The following is an 18,084-nucleotide window of genomic DNA, read 5'->3' as shown; positions in this document are numbered from 1 at the left end:
GCCGGCCACATCTCAGACCTCGCGCTCAAGTCAAGACGCGCAGGCGAGAGTGCACATGACCATACTCGATACCGAGCAAACAATGGCCCAAAAACTGGAGGAACAGCAGGCGACCATCGACTCTCTAAGAGAAATGAAGGCGAGGGCACACATGACCGATACCAACCACGAGCAGACAATGGCTCAAAAGTTGGAGGAACAGCAGGCGACCATCGACTCTCTAAGAGAGATGATGGAACAACTGCTGAACAAGAAGAAAAAGAAGAAAAGGGCCCAACGCCCCTTACCCCGGCAAACTAGAGACAGGGAGTGGGTACCTCCCCTCCGTCCCGTGTCTGAGGCGGAGGATAATCAACATTCCGATTATTCCTCCAAGACATCGATAGGAACGTCGCACACTGCGGATAGCACCCGTGACAAGAGGTTCGATGAATTCCAAGACCAGCTGAACGCGCTGAAGCTTCAGCAAAATATGAACAAGCTGGGGGTGGTACGTCCCTACCCCACGGAATGGGACACGGTCCCATACCCAGCGAAGTTCAAACCCATCAGCTTGTTACAGTTTGATGGCAAGGGGTCACCCTCGCAGCACATCTATTATTTTATGGCGCAAACCGGATTCCTTACCGGGAATGACGCCATTCTCACTCGACTGTTCATAGGTACCCTCAAGGGGGTGGCCTTTGAATGGTTCCGCAAATTGGAGCCCGGCTCTATCAAGGCGTGGGCCGACGTTGAAAAGCTTTTCCTCGCCCGCTTCTTCGACGACGACACCGAGGTGTCAATGGCCACTCTCCTTGCTGAGAAGCAACGGAAGTCGGAATCGGTCAATGACTTCGTGAAGAGATTTCGGAACCGATCAGTCCACTGTCGGGACCAAGTTTCCGAGGCGACACTGATCGAGATGTGCCGCAACAACCTGTCGATCCATATCTTGTCCAAGATAGGGGCGGTAGAGACCCGGACTTGGAAGGAGCTTGTTCGCCAAGGTGAGCAAGTCGAAAATATGATCAAGAGGCTGGAGGCCGAAGAGCCGCAGTCCAAAAAGGGAGCAGCAGAGCCGGCTGCGCCAAAGAACCCTCCTCGATCGAAGGGAAAAGAGGCTATGGCCGTAGACTCTGCCGCGGCGCCAAAGTTCGTTCAAAAGCCGAAACCCAGGCAATTTGAACCACGCCCCCAGCGGCAATATGATTTCAAAGAAGACCAGGTGGTAGCTACCTTCGACACTCTACTCAAGAGTGGGCGGATTAAGTTACCGGAAGCCACCAAGCCTGAAGAGGCAGACAAAACCGGTGACCCAGGTTACTGTGCATATCACAGATTCCTTGGGCATCACACAACCAAGTGCTACGTCCTCAAGGACAAACTCCAGGCCCTCTACGACGCGGGGGTCTTGAAGAAAGAGAAGGTCCAAAAGCAGGTGACGGCGAACATGGTCACTTTGAGCTTTGGGACGGGTCTCCCGGAGGTTCAAGCTCTGGCGGGGATAATTCCTATCCCCAAGGCGGTTTTGAAGATCACTAACGACGATCCTCACAACCAGCGGGAGAAGGGTTTGGTTCCACAAACTCTGCCATCAGGGCAAGTGATGTGGGTCCATCCGGACCTCCTCGACGACGAGCAGTGGACCGCACAGCCTTCCAAGGAGGCTAAGAGGAAATATTGCAACGTTGTCACCGCCATCCTGGATACAGACGACGCGGCGATGACTGCCTTAACCGACTCTGAAGAAGACACCAACGTCTTCGCCACGAGAGCCGGAAAGGAGTTTGCGAAGCAATATCCCGCGAGGGCGGAAAACCCAGCAGGACTTCCCGCGAGGCCGGCTGCAGCAGTCCCTCCCAATCCAGAGGAGCCAAGTTCAAGCCGCCAGCCTTACCGGTTCAACGTGCTCGCGCAATTGAAAAGCATACCCGCGCGAATCACCGTGTACGACCTCCTCCGGTTGTCTAGGCCTACCCGGGAAGCCCTACAAGAGGCGTTGGCTGACGCAGAGGCGTTCTCGACCCATTTCTCAAAAGAAACGGAGATCGAACAGGGCTGTACAACTTGCTGCCAAGTTTCAGAGAGACAGATCCCCTGCATCACTTTCACCCCCGAGGACATGCTCATCAAGAACACGTCCCACGACCGGCCGCTGTACTTCACGGGATACGTCGGCTCGGCGAAAGTGGAGCGGATCCAGGTTGACCCGGGGTCCGCGCTGAGCATCGTGCCCCTGAAGCTAATCAAGCATTTGGGGATACCGTCGAAGCGCCTAGCCTCGACCTCGACTACCATCTTCGGCTTCAACGCCACAGGGACTCGGCCACTCGGCAAAATCCGCCTGAAATGTCGGATAGGCGACATGAAGACGGAGGTGACGTGCTACGTTATCGATGCTGAACCCTCCTACAACATACTCCTGGGGCGTCCGTGGATTCATGGCAACCGGATCGTTCCATCCACGCTACACCAGTGCTTAAAGTACGTAGACGACTACGAGCGGGTAAGAACGGTAGTGGCCGACAAACACCCCTTTAAGGGCGTCGAGAACTACTTCGCGGATTTTCTGCTATACCAGGACCCCGACCAGCCACCAGTGGAAGAACTGGAGAGTGGCAATGAGGCGGACAGCGAACCTGAATACGGTGACAGCTTAATTCTGAACGACTTTGAGTCGATTGTAATTGGTTATGAGAGTCACCATGTAACCAACGCCGTTCAGGCAGAGAAGCTTATCATGAATGAGAAATCCGACTTTGCTTATTTGTCGTCTTGCTCCTCGTCCGAAGACGACGCACCTAATAACTTATGGTCGACACTCTACAGTGAGTCTTCTCTACACTTGCCGGTATGTTCGTCATACGTCTTCAAGACACGGCCGATCGAGCCATCGCGAGCTGTATTCGTCGTGCCAGCACGGAAGAGGTATCGAAAAGATATCATCTTCGGTCGAATCGATCGTCCCTTACGCACGCTATGGGACGAATCTGAGGACGAAGACCCATCGCCCCAGTTTTCGCAATACAGTCGAGTGGCGAAACGTATAATGAGCGACATGGGGTACGACCTCACTCGCTTGGAGGGCCTGAATTACGGCCGAGGACGTAAGACGGTTATCAAACCCGCCTACGTCCCCAAAGGAAAGCCCTCAAACTACTTCAACAGGACTAGGAGGGGCTTAGGCTACTCATCCTCCTCATCGGAGTTATGTTTTTACGTCGACGAGGATTCCGATTACGCATGTTCAGGGGATCAGTCGTCAACAACCTCGGCCTGGGACTCCGACGTCAGCGTAAGGGATCTGTTCGATGGCCTTACAGTCAACATGACCACAGTAGACCCCGCCGGAATGGTGGAGGACGAACAACTTCCGCTTTACGACGAGACATGTGATCGCCATGTTAACGCCCAGTAGAACAGTCGCTTCGAACAGCGCGAACCACCAACTGAAGATGAAGTCCTCCATGTAAACATGGGTACCGAGGCGAATCCCAAACCCATATTCATCAGCGGCAGCCTGCCTCCTCAAGAAAAAGAGGATCTCATTGCCCTCATACGGGAATACATTGACGTCTTCGCCTGGAATTACGAGGATATGCCTGGCCTGGATCCCCGGGTCGCCACGCATCGCCTCAACATCAGCCCTGACGCCAAGCCAGTCAAACAACAGCAGAGGCGGTTCCGCCCCCAAATCATGGAGGCGATCGAATCTGAAGTAAAGAAGCTGATCGAATCCGGCTTCATCAGAGAGGAGCAACACCCCGACTGGGTGGCGAATATTGTTCCAGTCTTGAAGAAGAACGGCAAGATCCGCATCTGCATCGACTTTAGGAACCTCAACGCCGCATGCCCTAAAGACGAATTCCCTCTGCCCATCACGGATGTCATCATTGACAATACGTGCGGATTCGAGAGGATGTCCTTCATGGACGGCTTCTCGGGGTACAACCAAATCAAAATGCACCCCGAAGACGAGAAACACACTGCATTCAGAACTCCCATGGGGGTGTATTGCTATACCGTCATGCCTTTCGGGCTCAAGAACGCCGGCGCAACCTACCAACGCGCCATGAGCATGATCTTTCGAGATCATCTGCGAAAGACGGTCGAATGCTATGTGGACGACTTGGTCGTGAAGAGTCGCCATAAGGAGGATCACCTCCAAGACTTGAAGGCTATGTTCGAACTCATGAGGACTCATCAGCTCAAGATGAATCCTACCAAGTCATTCTTGGGAATGTCTAGCGGTAAATTCCTCGGTTTCGTCGTCACGACGAAAGGGATCCGAATTGATCCAGACAAGGTGCGAGCTATTCAAGAGCTCCAACCACCCCGAAATCTTAAAGAGCTGAGAGGCCTTCAAGGACGACTGGCTTATATCCGAAGATTCATCTCGAATCTCTCGGGCAAGTGCCAACCCTTCTCTAAGCTGATGAAGAAAGGTACCTCCTTCGTCTGGGATGAGCCATGCCAAAAGGCTTTTGAGGAGATCAAAGCTTATCTCTCAAATCCGCCTGTCCTTGCGGCGCCAATCTCAGGAAGGCCATTCCTCATATACATACGGGCTATGGAACATTCTCTGGGTGCCCTCTTGGCTCAGAACGATGATGCAGGCCACGAGCAGGGCATCTACTACCTGAGCAGAACCTTGCAGGGCGCCGAGCAACGGTACCCAATGGTCGAGAAGGAATGCCTAGCCTTGGTGTTCGCTATCCAAAAGATGCGGCACTACTTGGTTGGCCAAACCATCCATGTCATCTCCCGGATGAATCCCATTCGGGTCTTCATGACACAACCCGCAGCGTTAAACTGGCGCCTGGCCAGGTGGGCACTTCTGCTCTCTCAATACGACATTCATTTCATGCCGCAGAAATCGGTCAAGGGACAAGCCATCTGCGATCTCATGGCTAGTCACCCGCTGGGGGAGAAGACCGATCTATTCGAAGATCTGCCGGATGAACCTCCCGAAGCCAATATGACTTCGTCGCCGGAGGTGTGGCAGATGTTCTTCGACGGTGCGTCCCGCGCAGGCGCGAGCGGCTCTATTTCTGCAGGAGTGGGAGTGGCCCTCACCTCCCCGCATGGTCACGTGTTTCCCCGGGCCTTTTCCTTGACGGAACCATGTACCAACAACGTAGCCGAGTACAACGCGTTGCTCATAGGGCTCGAGTTAGCCAAAGAGCTCGGGATAAAGCATCTGGAGGCTTATGGCGATTCGCAACTCATTGTCAAACAAATGACTGGCGAATACGAAGTCAGGAATGAAGATCTTATCCCGCTCCACCGAGCAGCGGTCAGACTAGTGGAGTCATTCGAGAGCTTCCGTATTGAGCACGTGCTCCGTTCAAGGAACACCCATGCGGATGCTCTCGCATCCCTGGCAGCTAACTTAGCCCAACCTCCTGGAACGACCCAACGGGTCGCCGTCGCCAGCCGAAAACTCTTTCGACCCAGAGACGTCCCAGAGGTAAACGCCACTCATCAAGTCTCGGATCAGCTAGATCAGGAAGACTGGCGTCTCCCGGTCATCGATTATGTCCTATACGGCATGTTGCCTGAGGATTCGAAGGAACGAGAGTCGGTCCGACGACGTGCCTCACGGTTCTACTACGATTCGACCACTAAAACATTGTATCGCAGGGCATACGACGGCTTGCTACTTCGATGTCTTTCAAAAGCGGAGGCGCAAGAAGCTGTACGCGAAGCACATGACGGTGTGTGTGGAGCTCATCAGCCCGGACCCAAACTTTGGGATCGCTTACGAAGGATGGGCTACTTCTGGCCTGGGATGGTTACCGATGCAGTCGCTTATGCTAAGCGATGTTACGAATGCCAGATCCACGCCAACTACATACACCAGCCTCCTGAGGATCTACATCCAACGAGGGCGTCTTGGCCCTTCGAGGCATGGGGGATGGACATAGTTGGGCCAATTTCTCCACCATCGGCGAAAGGCCATCGCTTCATCCTCGCGATCACCGACTATTTCTCTAAATGGGCAGAAGCCATCCCCTTAAGGGAAGTCAAGACTAGCGACGTGATTAAATTCATCAAGCACCATGTCATATACCGATACGGCGTGCCCCGACGTATCATTCACGACAATGGCACGCAGTTCATTAGCCACGCCTTCACCAGGTTCTGCGACAAATTCCGAATACAGAACCTCTCGTCCACGGCCTACAACCCTTCAGCGAATGGTCTGGCCGAAGCTTTCAACAAGACGATCATCAAGATCTTGACCAAGCTGACTTCCACTAGCAAGCGCGACTGGAATGAAAAGCTAGGCGAGAGCCTGTGGGCATATCGCACGACGGTTCGTACACCGACTGGCACCACGCCTTACTCGTTGGTATACGGCTGTGAAGCTGTATTGCCGTTAGAGATTCAGATTCCATCCCTCCGCGTCGCCCTAGCAACAGGGATGACGACTGAGGAGAATCACCAACTTCGACTCACAGAGCTCGAAGCATTGGACGACAAGCGACTGGAAGCTCAGCAGCACATTGAGTTTTACCAAGCTCGGATGGCCAAGAGTTTCGACAAGAAAGTCAAGCGCCGAGCCTTCAAAGAAGGAGAACTCGTGCTATCCGTCCGTAGACCAATGATCCTCACTTCCAAGAAGAAGGGGAAATTCCAGTCCAAATGGGAAGGACCATTCGTGGTAGAGACAGTCTACTCAAACGGTGCCTATCGCCTCGTCAAACCGAACGGCGATAAGATCATGATGCCCATCAACGGCAAGTCCCTGAAGAAGTACTACCCCTAGTTCTCCTTCGCAAAACTCCCAAGAGTGCACGAGTCTAAACTGGCCCTCGAAACCTCCTACTGGTACACGAGGCTAAACTGTTCCTACTTTGCCCGCTCTGGCGAAAGCCTCTTGTGGGATTCAATTCGACTATCTCCTCCAATGAGATGGCGGATCCACTAAAGTCGTTCATATCACGACAAACACATTCAATTCGCCTATCTCCTCCAATGAGAAGGCGGATCCATTAAAGTCGTTCATATCACGACGAATCCACTCAATTCGCCTATCTTCTCTAATGGTATGGCGGATCCATCAAAGTCGTTCCAATCACGACATTCCTCGTCATGTTAACATTAAACCTCTGACACAATCAACTTACCAATCCTCTTCTAAAGGATGGTGGGTCCTCAAAGTCGTTCCAATCACGACATTCCTCGTCATGTTAACATTAAACCTCTGACAAAATCAACTTACCAATCCTCTTCTAAAGGATGGTGGGTCCTCAAAGTCGTTCCAATCACGACATCCTCTGTCACGTTAACATTAAACCTCTGACAAAATCAACTTACCAATCCTCTTCTAAAGGATGGTGGGTCCTCAAAGTCGTTCCAATCACGACATTCCCCGTCAAGTTAACATCAAACCTCTGACAAAATCCGCTTACCACTCTTATTCTGAGAAATGGTAGCCTCCCCCCACGGTCGCTCCAATCGCGACAAGATCCCATCAAGTTAATGATCACCTCTGATGGTTGGCGCCGTTATTCTTACGAATAGCATAGCCTGAACAATGGCCTACCATGCGACGTGCCATTACTCCAGTCAATAGTCACACTCCTAAATCCCTGAACTATTTGACATATTCCAGATGTCCTAACATTGCTTTAGGATAACTGATAGGTAGAGTCTACCAGGCGATGACTCCTACCACAATCAATTGTCACATTCCCACATGACGACAATTGTCGAACACGGTTCGACAGACAACCTGTCTGTCGGTTCCCCCATACAACAACTCGCCGAAAAGCGAGTCGAAGTCAAGTTCATCAGTTGGCCGTAAAGGCGAATGTTTGTTCTTTATTGCGATCCAAGGGTTACTCTCTCGATCCCGTTGGAGCTACAACGCGAAGATCGGAGTTAATCCGATCCCACGCTATGAGCAACAGAAAGCAAAACAAGAGCTTAATACGACTAAGTCCTAAACAGGACAATCAGTGGATCGTCAAGTTCAATTCAAATGCCCAACGGCGCAGTCAAAGAGAGAAAACTGTATGCGCAAAGCAAAGGTGAACAGAATAAGCAAAAGGGCCACTACGGGCCATAATTTACATGAGTTCGCAGTTTGACTAGGATGTCTAGGATGCTAATTAAAGCTAACAAAATAGACAAAAGAAAGGAGGATCCAGACAGCTTGAGGACTACAGGAACTTCAGCAGGCTGAACGAGCCGATCTTGGCTTTGAGCTTCGCACGCTCGGCCGCACGTCGGATCCTCGCCTCCTCCTTCTTCTTTTGCTGCTGCTTGGCCAAATTCGCCTGGCTGGCTTCTTCCTCTTGACGAAGGAGTTGGAGCTCCTGGTCCACTCTCGCGGCGACCTCGCCGAGCCTCCTTGCCTCGTGCCCGCGCTCCACCAGCTTCGCCTCGCCGCGGAGGGAGCCCGCGTCCTCGAAGAAAGCCCGGTCTAGGTAAGCGTCCATCCGGTCCCGCACTGCTTGTTGCCGCTTCTGCAGACGTCGGAGTTCCGCTTCCTTCGCCTGGATCCGCTTCGCTCGTTCTTCGCGCTCGAGCAGAAAGCACAGAGAGGGAGGCGGGGGCGTGTCGGAGGAGTCTTCATAAAATAGCTCCTCGAGGCGGTAGGTCCACCCCACCACCCGCTCAAGCTCTCGCTCACATCGCCGTGTGAGCGAGGCGTCGCCAGCACGACGGACCGCCTCCAAGGCCGCTTCCACAAGAGGAAGCGCGTGATGGTAGGGGCCGTCGCCTACGCTGACTGAGAGGGCGATCCCGTGCACCAAACCCACCAGGTGCTGGAGCGGCACGAAGGCAGGGTGAGCCACTGGGTCTGGAACGGGAGGCCCTTGCGCCGGATTCGCAGGGGCAACCGCCGGACGCCCTCAGCATCACTTTGATCGGAAGAAGAAGCCATAGGGAGAGAAGTTCTTGTGGAAAGTTGTTTCTAACAGATTTCTCTCAAAGCAGTAAGAACTCTGCTGGAGAGAGACGAGTACGGATATATGTTATAAGAACACCCCGAGCGATCAAACGGTCAGAACGCCCTGCGACGCTTCGAACTCAGCGCCTTTAAGGCTGCTCTCGAAACCCCAAACCGACATATCGGATTGGGCACGAGAGGCGAAGCGATCGGTCGCTTCACCATTAATGAGCATCAATGCGCCTGCAAAGTCTTGGCTGGCAAGCACTTGGGCCCGCTGACCGACACGTGACAGGGGTGGTCACCCGCGGTTGGATCTCCAAATTTTGGGCGAATTCGACACTGCTCAAACTTCGCCTACAGATCAAACTCGCCAGGCGAATCGAGTCGGGTTTCCAACACAAGTCCAACACTATACTGGTTTCGCCCGCAACATAAACTCGCCAGCCGTTGAATTACGCTTCTAAGCGAAACTCGCCAGCAAATGAGTTCAGTCCTCTACTCGAATTCGCCAACAGTTGAGTTTAGCTTCCAAGCAAAACTCGCTGCGATCAAGTCTCGCCGACAAACAAACTCGTCAACCAATTGAGTTTCACCTTACCAGCAATTCGAATTCGTCAGGAGCCGAGTTTCATCATCTCGGCGAGCTCTACGTCGCCCTGATTTCGCCGGTAGCATAAACTCACCAGAGTAGAGTTTAACTTCGAAAGTGGGCTCACCCCCGCATGAAAGACTTCACCTGCAGGACGAGATCACCTGCAATTACAGAGCAAAACACTGGAAAGCGACGTATCCAAAGAGAATACACACAATGAGCGGGCACAAACCTCATTGATACTTCAAGACAATACATTTGAACAAAGTTATGGTCTTTTTGCAATTGCGAAAGTCATAATGACATGTTCAAAAAAGAAAAACATACACCCAGTGTTTCAAGACAATACATTTGAACAAAGTTATGACTTTACGAGTCATGGCGTAGTTCCAAATGCAAAACAAGCAGGCAAAATGTCTTAATACAATCCTGAGGCGGAAGTCTCAGTCGAACACACTGAAGGTGGAGATCTCTTCTTTGACCGCCTCAACCTGGCTCGCGTAGTCTTCCCGAGCCTTGTTCTCAGCAGCTTTCTGAATTCGATCTTCGCGGTTCGACATGGCGGCAGCATCTGTCTGACGCAAAGCCAGCAGGCGCCGAGTCTCTGCCTCAGCGTTCTCGTTCACCTTAGCAACGTCGGATTGGAGCCCCTTCCACTTTGCCTCCGCCTGTCCCAACTCAGCCCTCAGGCAAACGTTGTTGGCTCACCCAAACGTTAGCAGCAGACTCCGAATCCGCTATCTCTTTGGAACGGGTTTCCTGTTCCAGGGCTTCCCGACGCCTAAAGTGAGCTAGACAGGATGCCATTTTGGCCTCCGGACCCCTCCGTAGCAAGTCCTCTAGCACCATCATGCGCGGCTCCAAGAGGCGGAGTCCACGCACGCAACGGGTAGCGAGATGGTTTTCACCTGATCGCCGTAAATCGGCCACGCGATCATAGAGGGACTGCCTGAAGCTGTCAAAGCTACCCATGCCGAGTTCAACGAGGGAAATTGGAATTTCGAGGCAAGGTTCGGCTCCCGGCTGGGGAGCGGGATCCGGAGCAGCGGAGTTCGCACGGCCTTCAGATTCGTCGTCTGAAATCAGAATGGGATCGGCCGCATGCTCCTCTGCAGCCGGCACCTCCTCTCGACCTGTAAGACGCAACAAGCAATACGGGGAACAATTGGGGGAGGAACACCTACTAAACTCACACGAAAGTCGAAGCAAGAAGATACCTTCAGCCGCGACGGCTTCGGCAGCACCTGAAGAACCAGGCTCTTTCCTTTTCTTGGAAACGACCCTCTTCACCTTCGGCGCCATGGGGAAGATGAAGAAGAAGAAGTTCGACCTTACTCTGAGGAAGACGATAAGCCCTCTTGAGGAAAAGTTAGGGTGTTAAATACCCTAAGATTCCTAGGCGGTTACTCAGTATTTGATTAGACCGTTCAGGGTTAAAGCAGTTAAAGAGTAAGACCGAACAGGTCGGATCTGGACGGACGAGATCTGGCAGTTCCTTGAGCACGATCTTCAACAAACGGATCAAATCGGACGTGGGGAACGAAGGAGCCCACTACCTCGCATTTAATGCGAGGCGGCTATCCCACGTCTCCTTAACCGGCTCACACATGGATTGACACGTGGCCCGCTAAAAGCGTAACCCGATCGGAGTCAAGATCGCCATTAGCATTTGCAAATCCGCCTGCGGGCCGAATTCGCCTACAGTTGAAGTAAACTTGCAGCAGAAACTCACCGGCAAGAATTCCTCTACAGTTGAGGTTCACTTACGGTCAAACTCTGACTAATGCATGATTACGAAAATGGAGCACACACACAAGTGACAATAGGCCAAAAAACAAAAGGGATAGTTTCATTCATAAAAAAGGAAGTCCCATTACAAGCAGAAAATTAAAAGCGAATCACAGGGATTTCAACTTCAGTTCCGCCTCGCGAATTTCTTCAGCGTGGCGAAGCTCAAGCCTTCTCAGGACCTCTCGACGAATATCTTCCTCTGTGCATGAGATCAAGTCCTGAATAGCCTCCCTGACGTCCTTGAGAGCTCGATCCTTCTCTGCAACAGAATCAGCGGTCAATCGCCGGCGGGATTTAACGGCCTCCAACTCTTTTGCCACGTGATCACGAGCCTTCTCTTGAGCAGCCAGGGCAGCCTGTGCTTTGGCTACAACCTGTTTTAGCCTCTCTACCTCGAAGGAGAGTCGGGAGAACTGGTTATCGACCGTTTCTTCCTCACGGGCCACTTGTGCGTCCTCGGCTCTGACCTGCTCCGACTCTGCCGCCAGTTTTAGCTCTAGCGTCATGTTCTCGTTCAGGCGACGATCACGATCCACCAAAGCTACTCGAACTTCGCGGGAGGCGAGATCAACAAGAGTGGAACTCTCCGCGCGAAGAGCGAGCAGCTGCCGAACAGCCCCCTCCACTTCGTTCAGACGCTGAAAATAAGGCCTCGCCGCGGTGGCACCGAGCCTCTTACGCAAGAAGGACGCGTCGTGTTCGAGAACTTCTTTGAATTCTTCGAAGCGGCAATTCTCCTCCAAGACCAGCCGGGTGCAGTGGGCCAAAGTATCTTCGAAATTCGCCAGAGTTCGCTCCACCTGCGTTTTTCGCCAGCGTTCCAAGGGAGAGAGGGCGACCTCCTCCGCCGTGGACGAAATCACGGTCGAGGTACCTATAGCCATAACCGTAGGAGTGGTAACGGGCACCACCGGAGCCGGTGCGACCAATGACACCCTCGGTGCAGTGGTCACAACGTCAACGGCCGCCGTCGACGGAGAAATGGTCACCTGCAGAGATTACCTCCTGATGCGGACACAGAAGCCGCTGGAGCTCCCGTCGGTGGCCTCTCGCCAGATTGCGGAGGAGCGTCTCTCGTAGTCGCCAGAACCGCCCCCGATGCAGCAGAAGAGGCGGGCAGCACGGCTCCAGACGTCGCCGCTCCGGGGATACCTACCTGGGGAACATCATCCTGACCTTCCGCCGCTCGGACGGTTTCCGCCATCTCATCACGACGGACCTTCTTAGCCGCCCCCGCTCGGGAACTCTCAGCCACTGCCTCCCGCTGACGCTTCGAGAGGAGCGAGCTACTCGGAGACAGAAGCGGCGCCCCTATTTGTCCGATTGTCGGACTCTGGACTGGAGCTCGAATCTCGGGAACCTCAGATTCGTCCAAACCAGCATCAAAACCCTCGGAACCCTCAACTGGATCCTCCGAGAATAACTCCCTAGCGGTTTGGTGGCCCATTCGCCTTGAAGAACGGAGAGGACCCCTGACAGGACGATCGCGCTCCACCAGACATGAGTTCTGGAACCAGAAATTGGCAGGATCAGCACTAGCGCCCCGATACCAGCGGCAGTATAAGAGCGTGTGGTGTAAATCGCGGTCCTTCGCGGGCAACTCAAAGCGAGCCTGGGTGCCTCCAGCATGGGTCCAGAACCATCCCCGAGCTCCGTCAACTAGTCCTCCTTCGAAGTTTAGGTGGGGGTTGGCATTACCCACATACAATTGATCGTACCCAAACTGGCGGGCGAACCTGCAGGGGATATATGGCTCAAGATAGCATGTAGGGCCCGTTCTCAGAATGTGATACCCCGGTCGGATATTCACCAACCAGCGAAAGGCACCGCGAGTAAGGATCGTGTAGTGATCCGCTGTCGGAGCATCCCTGAGAGATTCTCCATACCTGCCCCCGCTGAAATAAGGGAAGAAGCGGCGGAAATTATAATGCCCAAAGTGGGAGAGCGTCTTCCTGGCATCAGGGATGTCCTTGCATTTCCAAGAGCACCTCTCCAAGCGCTGGACGAAGGGGACAAACTTATCGCCCTGGAGCGCCGCCGGGGCGCTCATCAAACATTCGCAGTGGTATACGAACCACGCCATCAAGTAGGTGTACGGTAGCCCCACCCTAGGATTGGGAGTTTTGATAACTACTCCTTCCCCCTCATCAAGGACCGACACACGACAGAATTGGGACGTCAGAGTACAGAGTCCCCGGTGAACGCATGCTATCGTCGCCGATACCAGGGAGTAGGACTTCCCGTGGGCTAGGCAAACTGCCGGGTACACGACCTCCACAGGAAGAGCCTCAAAGGAGTGAGTGGGGATTACGCACCTCTTCAGCCATAACATGAGGTACCCCGCGAGCAGCGCCTTCCCCGAGATGAGAAACTTCGCCTGATGATGGAATGAGTGAAGGACAGTACCAGACTTAAACCCGCCCTCGTCGCGGTCAAGAGTCAGAGTGCTTCCTTCTTTAGCTGCCCTCGCCTCCACTTCAGACTGGTCGCACGCGCCTAACCGGAGAGCGGGAATCCCCTTGACATCGTTCCCCGGGAACAGGTAATCAGCCCAATTCTTGTGGCTGATCCCCGGGGTCTTCTTCTTCTTCCCCTTGTGATCCGAGGCCCCTAGGGTACTGAGGCATATGTGGTAGTGGCAGAGTAACTCCCACAGAGTTTCAACCGCCAAAGGGGAATGGCTCGACAGCTGATCAATCTCATCTTGATCAGGGACGTACTCCTCGTAAGGAAAGTCTCCCAGAGGCAGCCCCGACACGTCGTACATCTCGTGAGGGGTGATACCAAGCTCACCATTGGGGGTGAAAAACGTGCCGCTTTCCGCGCAATACAGTTCCAAGATACTATGGAATCGACTCCCCCACGGGCAGTTCAGCGGACATTAAGCCAGGGCGCAGGCCCGTCACGCGCTTGCACGAACTCTCCACTCCATACCCAGCAGTGGAGCCCGTAAAGACGCCACAAGTAACCCCGTCCTGAGAAGGGGTCAAATCCCAGGGCATCGTCCGAGGAATGGCGAGGAACCGCAGCTCGACGATCGAAAACCCTCTCGACATGCTGGGGAGGTAATAATGAACCCCCTCTACCGTGCGGAACCACCGGCTCTCTTTGAGCAACAGGGCGGAGGGGTCGGCCATAGCGTCGCCGAACAAAAATTGAGGCTTCGGCAGCTCTGCCCTGTCCTCATCTGTCAGCACCGCGTTGGTCGTCAACTCGCGTAATGTCAAGTGATGACCGTCCGTGACCCTCTGTACCAGACCGTGCGGCTTATCAGCGGTGAATACGGGCACCGGAGCCAGAGAAGGAAATCGAGAAGGCGCCGTGTAACTCGTAGCCCCGGCGTGGCCAACCGCCACACCCTCCGGGAGAGCCTCATCGGAGAAGGTCGCTGCAACAAGAAATAAAAAGTCAATTGAGACAAAATCCGCTGTAGGGGCGAAATCGCCCATCGAACAGAGGAGGGCGAAATCGCCTATCGAAAGGGGGAACCCATTTCGAACGAGGTCTATCCGTACAGCCTGCACTCCCCTTTAATGGGAAAGGGCCGAACTCGCCTTACGAAAAGGGAGTTCGTCTCCTCCCCACTGAAGGATTCGCCTGCAGGGGCAGTACCCATCCTCTAAAGGCAAAATAGGGCAAACTTTGCCCCAAATCGGGGAAATGAGTAACGCTCATCTTCCTAAAATCCGACGCCTAAAACTTACAAGAGATCATCTAACGAACCCATCAACATACCTGGGTGCGATTCCAGAGCACCGGCAGGCATGCCGGCGGAGAGACGGTCGGAGTAACGTCCGGGGCCTGCACCCCTCACCTTGCACCTCTTAGATTTCGGAGCCATTGTAGGATGAGGCGGGAATTCGTTCCTTGGAGGTTCCTTTCAAGATTGGAGAGCACGGTAACTCCCAATGGAGGAAAATGGCTGATTTAGGAGGGCGGAGTTATCCACGTGGCCACGACTGCCCTCGAAAAGCGAAAACCCTAACGGACAGGAGACGTGGCCACGATCAAATTCGACGGCCCAGATCACCCTCGGTATAGCGAAAGAGCCGAGGTTGGCGGTTGCATCCGACGGTTGAGTTCGAAAACCACGGCCACGATGCGTTGCGGGACGAAACACGCGAAAATCGGGTTGTCGAGTCACGATCGCCACGACCCGAGGAGACCACGCCGCCTTAGCCGGAAAGCACAAAGCCCTATCAGCAGACACGTGGCTCATCTCCCGTCAGATCTGGGCCCGCCTCAAAAAGGGAGGGTTTCGCCTGCAAATACTTGGCATGACCCCGCGAGTTGCGCGAAACTTGGCTCATAAAGATTAATTTCGCCTGGACGACTCGCTCGCCACTAAAGGTAAAATTATAAATGAGCCCAATAGAATGACTTCGTCTAAACAGTTAAAACCCACGCCTCAGACGACTAGGGGTTAGAGCAGAAATCTTAGCATTAAGCCTAAGAGAAACTGTTCGACAACTCATCATACTGAGGGGAATAGTATGGCTAGCCCGATTCAAACGGTGATCGGTAAAGGCACATCAAACCCGTTGATAGCTGAGGATTTGCTAAAAATCCTAAAAGAAATCAAGTGCGCTTACTTCGCCGAAAATTTCTTCATTCAAAGTATTCCAGACCACACGCAAGCCAGTTTAGGTCTGAAAACTTTGAAGGGGGTCTTGTAGACGGTAAAAAATACCTCTATGGGTCTACAGGAAATTTGCCTACGAGAAGAGTTCGCATGCCCAGTTCTCTGGCACGGACCTAAACTGCGTAGACGTCGACTGTACTCAAGTCCAGGTTCGCCTAACGGTCGACTCGCCAGCATGAGTCAGGGTCGATCAGGATGGCGGAAATTCGCTCTTCGCTCAACTCGCCTGCCCGAGTTCGGAGTCGAATCCGCCAGCAAGCCCCAAAACCGTCAGTACAGCTGGGTATCCACTACCCCACGTGCTGAGATGGGCCTTCCCATCTCTCTCGACCCGAGGGGAGAGAGAGCACAGTACCCCAGGACCGTCAAACGGCCGCTCGCAGTGCGCACAGCGCGAAGGGACTGGACAGGTGTCGAGTCAACCTGAGCATTCATAAATGCGACTCACCTCGGCTGTCTGAGCCGAGAGCTGGATCCGCCGGCACTCGGCAAGCTGGCTAGACCCACTCGAGTACTGTACACCTACTTCACCGTCTCTCCTGACCGGAAAGGAGAAAGCACCGTGCTCAAAGCACGCCGGGCGGTCACGCACAGTACAAGTGATCGGACAGACACTTCATCGATCTGCGAACTCATAAATGCGGTTCATTAATGCTGGTCAAATCCACTCGGATAGCAGTCGTTCGTTGCCTCACACACAAGAATGGGCCTTCTCATCGTAGGTGACAGGACATAAAGCACAATCCCTGGAATGACCATTCATGGTATCGAGGAACGGCGAGACGTCTCTGAAGAGGATGTGGTCACATCCCACAATTCAAGGAGAAGTCAAGCTGTCCTTCCATTTAAAAGCCCATTCCAGCACACTGGAAGGGGGGTCGCAATTTTTAGAGAAAAGAGTTGAGACCAAGCTCCCTGCATAGCCTTTGCATCGCAGCGTCGCTGTTTAGTTCCGAGCCCAGATCGCCGGCGAACTAAACAAAACCAAACTCTATTGCCCTGAGCTTCTACTGCGCACCGAAGCTCTCCAGCAACCTCGATCGAACGGTCCAAGGGAAGCAGACTCGACCCGAGCATCGAGCGAAGCGTCCTATAGCCACCTAAAGTCCCCACACAAAACAAAGAGGGCTTTCCCTCTGCTTCTGTTGTAATCATTTGATTCGTTAGTTTGTAATAAGCTTTCTTATAAATACAAACAAGCACTCCCTGTTTTCGGGAAATCAAATATTCACCCTACAACAGGCAATTATCAGCATCGGATGTAGATTGGAGTTATGATGATCCAACAGAGAGGTTGATTCCGAGAAACTCTAAAAATGTTGAGATGGGAGAGAGCAGTGGTGCTTATATTGTCCGCATACCATTTGGTCCAAGAGATAAATATATTCCTAAAGAGCTCCTATGGCCACACATTCAAGAATTTGTTGATGGCGCACTCAACCACATCATGCAAATGTCAAAAAGAGCTCCTATGGCCACACATTCAAGAATTTGTTGATGGCGCACTCAACCACATCATGCAAATGTCAAAAGTTTTAGGAGAGCAAATTGCTGGAGGCCAAGCAGTATGGCCTGTTGCTATACATGGACATTATGCTGATGCTGGTGACTCTGTTGCTCTACTATCTAGGGCTCTAAATGTCCCTATGCTATTTACAGGTCATTCTCTTGGAAGAGATAAGTTGGAACAACTTCTGAAGCAAGGGCGTCAGTCAAGGGAAGAAATCAACTCAACATACAAAATTATGCGAAGGATTGAGGCTGAAGAACTAGCTCTTGATGCCTCTGAAATTATCATCACAAGCACTAGACAGGAGATTGAAGAGCAATGGCGCTTATATGATGGGTTTGATGTGATACTTGAGCGGAAATTGCGAGCTAGGATTAAGCGTGGTGTGAGTTGTTATGGTCGCTTTATGCCTCACATGGTTGTAAGTATCTTCCTTTTTACTTTATTTATTCCAAGGTGTTTGATGGTTAATACGTGATGGTTAATTGTTTTATCAGAGTTTATTTTTCTTAATTTTTTTCCTTTTTTAGTTTTTGCTCCTTCCATTTAGCCTTTGTTACTTTTGAGAATTAACTATGTTATCTTCATTGCAGGTGATACCCCCAGGCATGCAGTTCAACCATATTGTTCTGCATGAAGATGTGGATGGTGATTTAGAA

General features: G+C 52.7%; 1 protein-coding gene across 1 annotated transcript; it reads left to right on the top strand.

Moving 5' to 3' along the window:
• LOC109835585 (probable sucrose-phosphate synthase 1) lies at positions 17,218-18,022 on the top strand. The gene is made up of 3 exons (XM_020403557.1): positions 17,218-17,326; positions 17,397-17,881; positions 18,019-18,022. Exons 1-3 carry the CDS (start codon positions 17,240-17,242, stop codon positions 18,020-18,022), a joined length of 576 nt encoding a protein of 191 aa, XP_020259146.1. The 5' UTR covers positions 17,218-17,239.

Source organism: Asparagus officinalis, chromosome 3 (genome assembly GCF_001876935.1).
Source record: "Asparagus officinalis chromosome 3, Aspof.V1, whole genome shotgun sequence".
Lineage (NCBI taxonomy): Eukaryota > Viridiplantae > Streptophyta > Magnoliopsida > Asparagales > Asparagaceae > Asparagus > Asparagus officinalis.
This window is presented reverse-complemented; position numbering and strand designations above follow the sequence as displayed.

Coding starts and splice junctions, on each gene's coding strand:
- LOC109835585 (XM_020403557.1), top strand. CDS start 17,240: ATGGGAGAGAGCAGTGGTGCTTATATTGTCCGCATACCATTTGGTCCA. Junction 17,327..17,396: donor AAGAGCTCCTATGGCCACAC/ATTCAAGAATTT, acceptor CTATGGCCACAC/ATTCAAGAATTTGTTGATGG.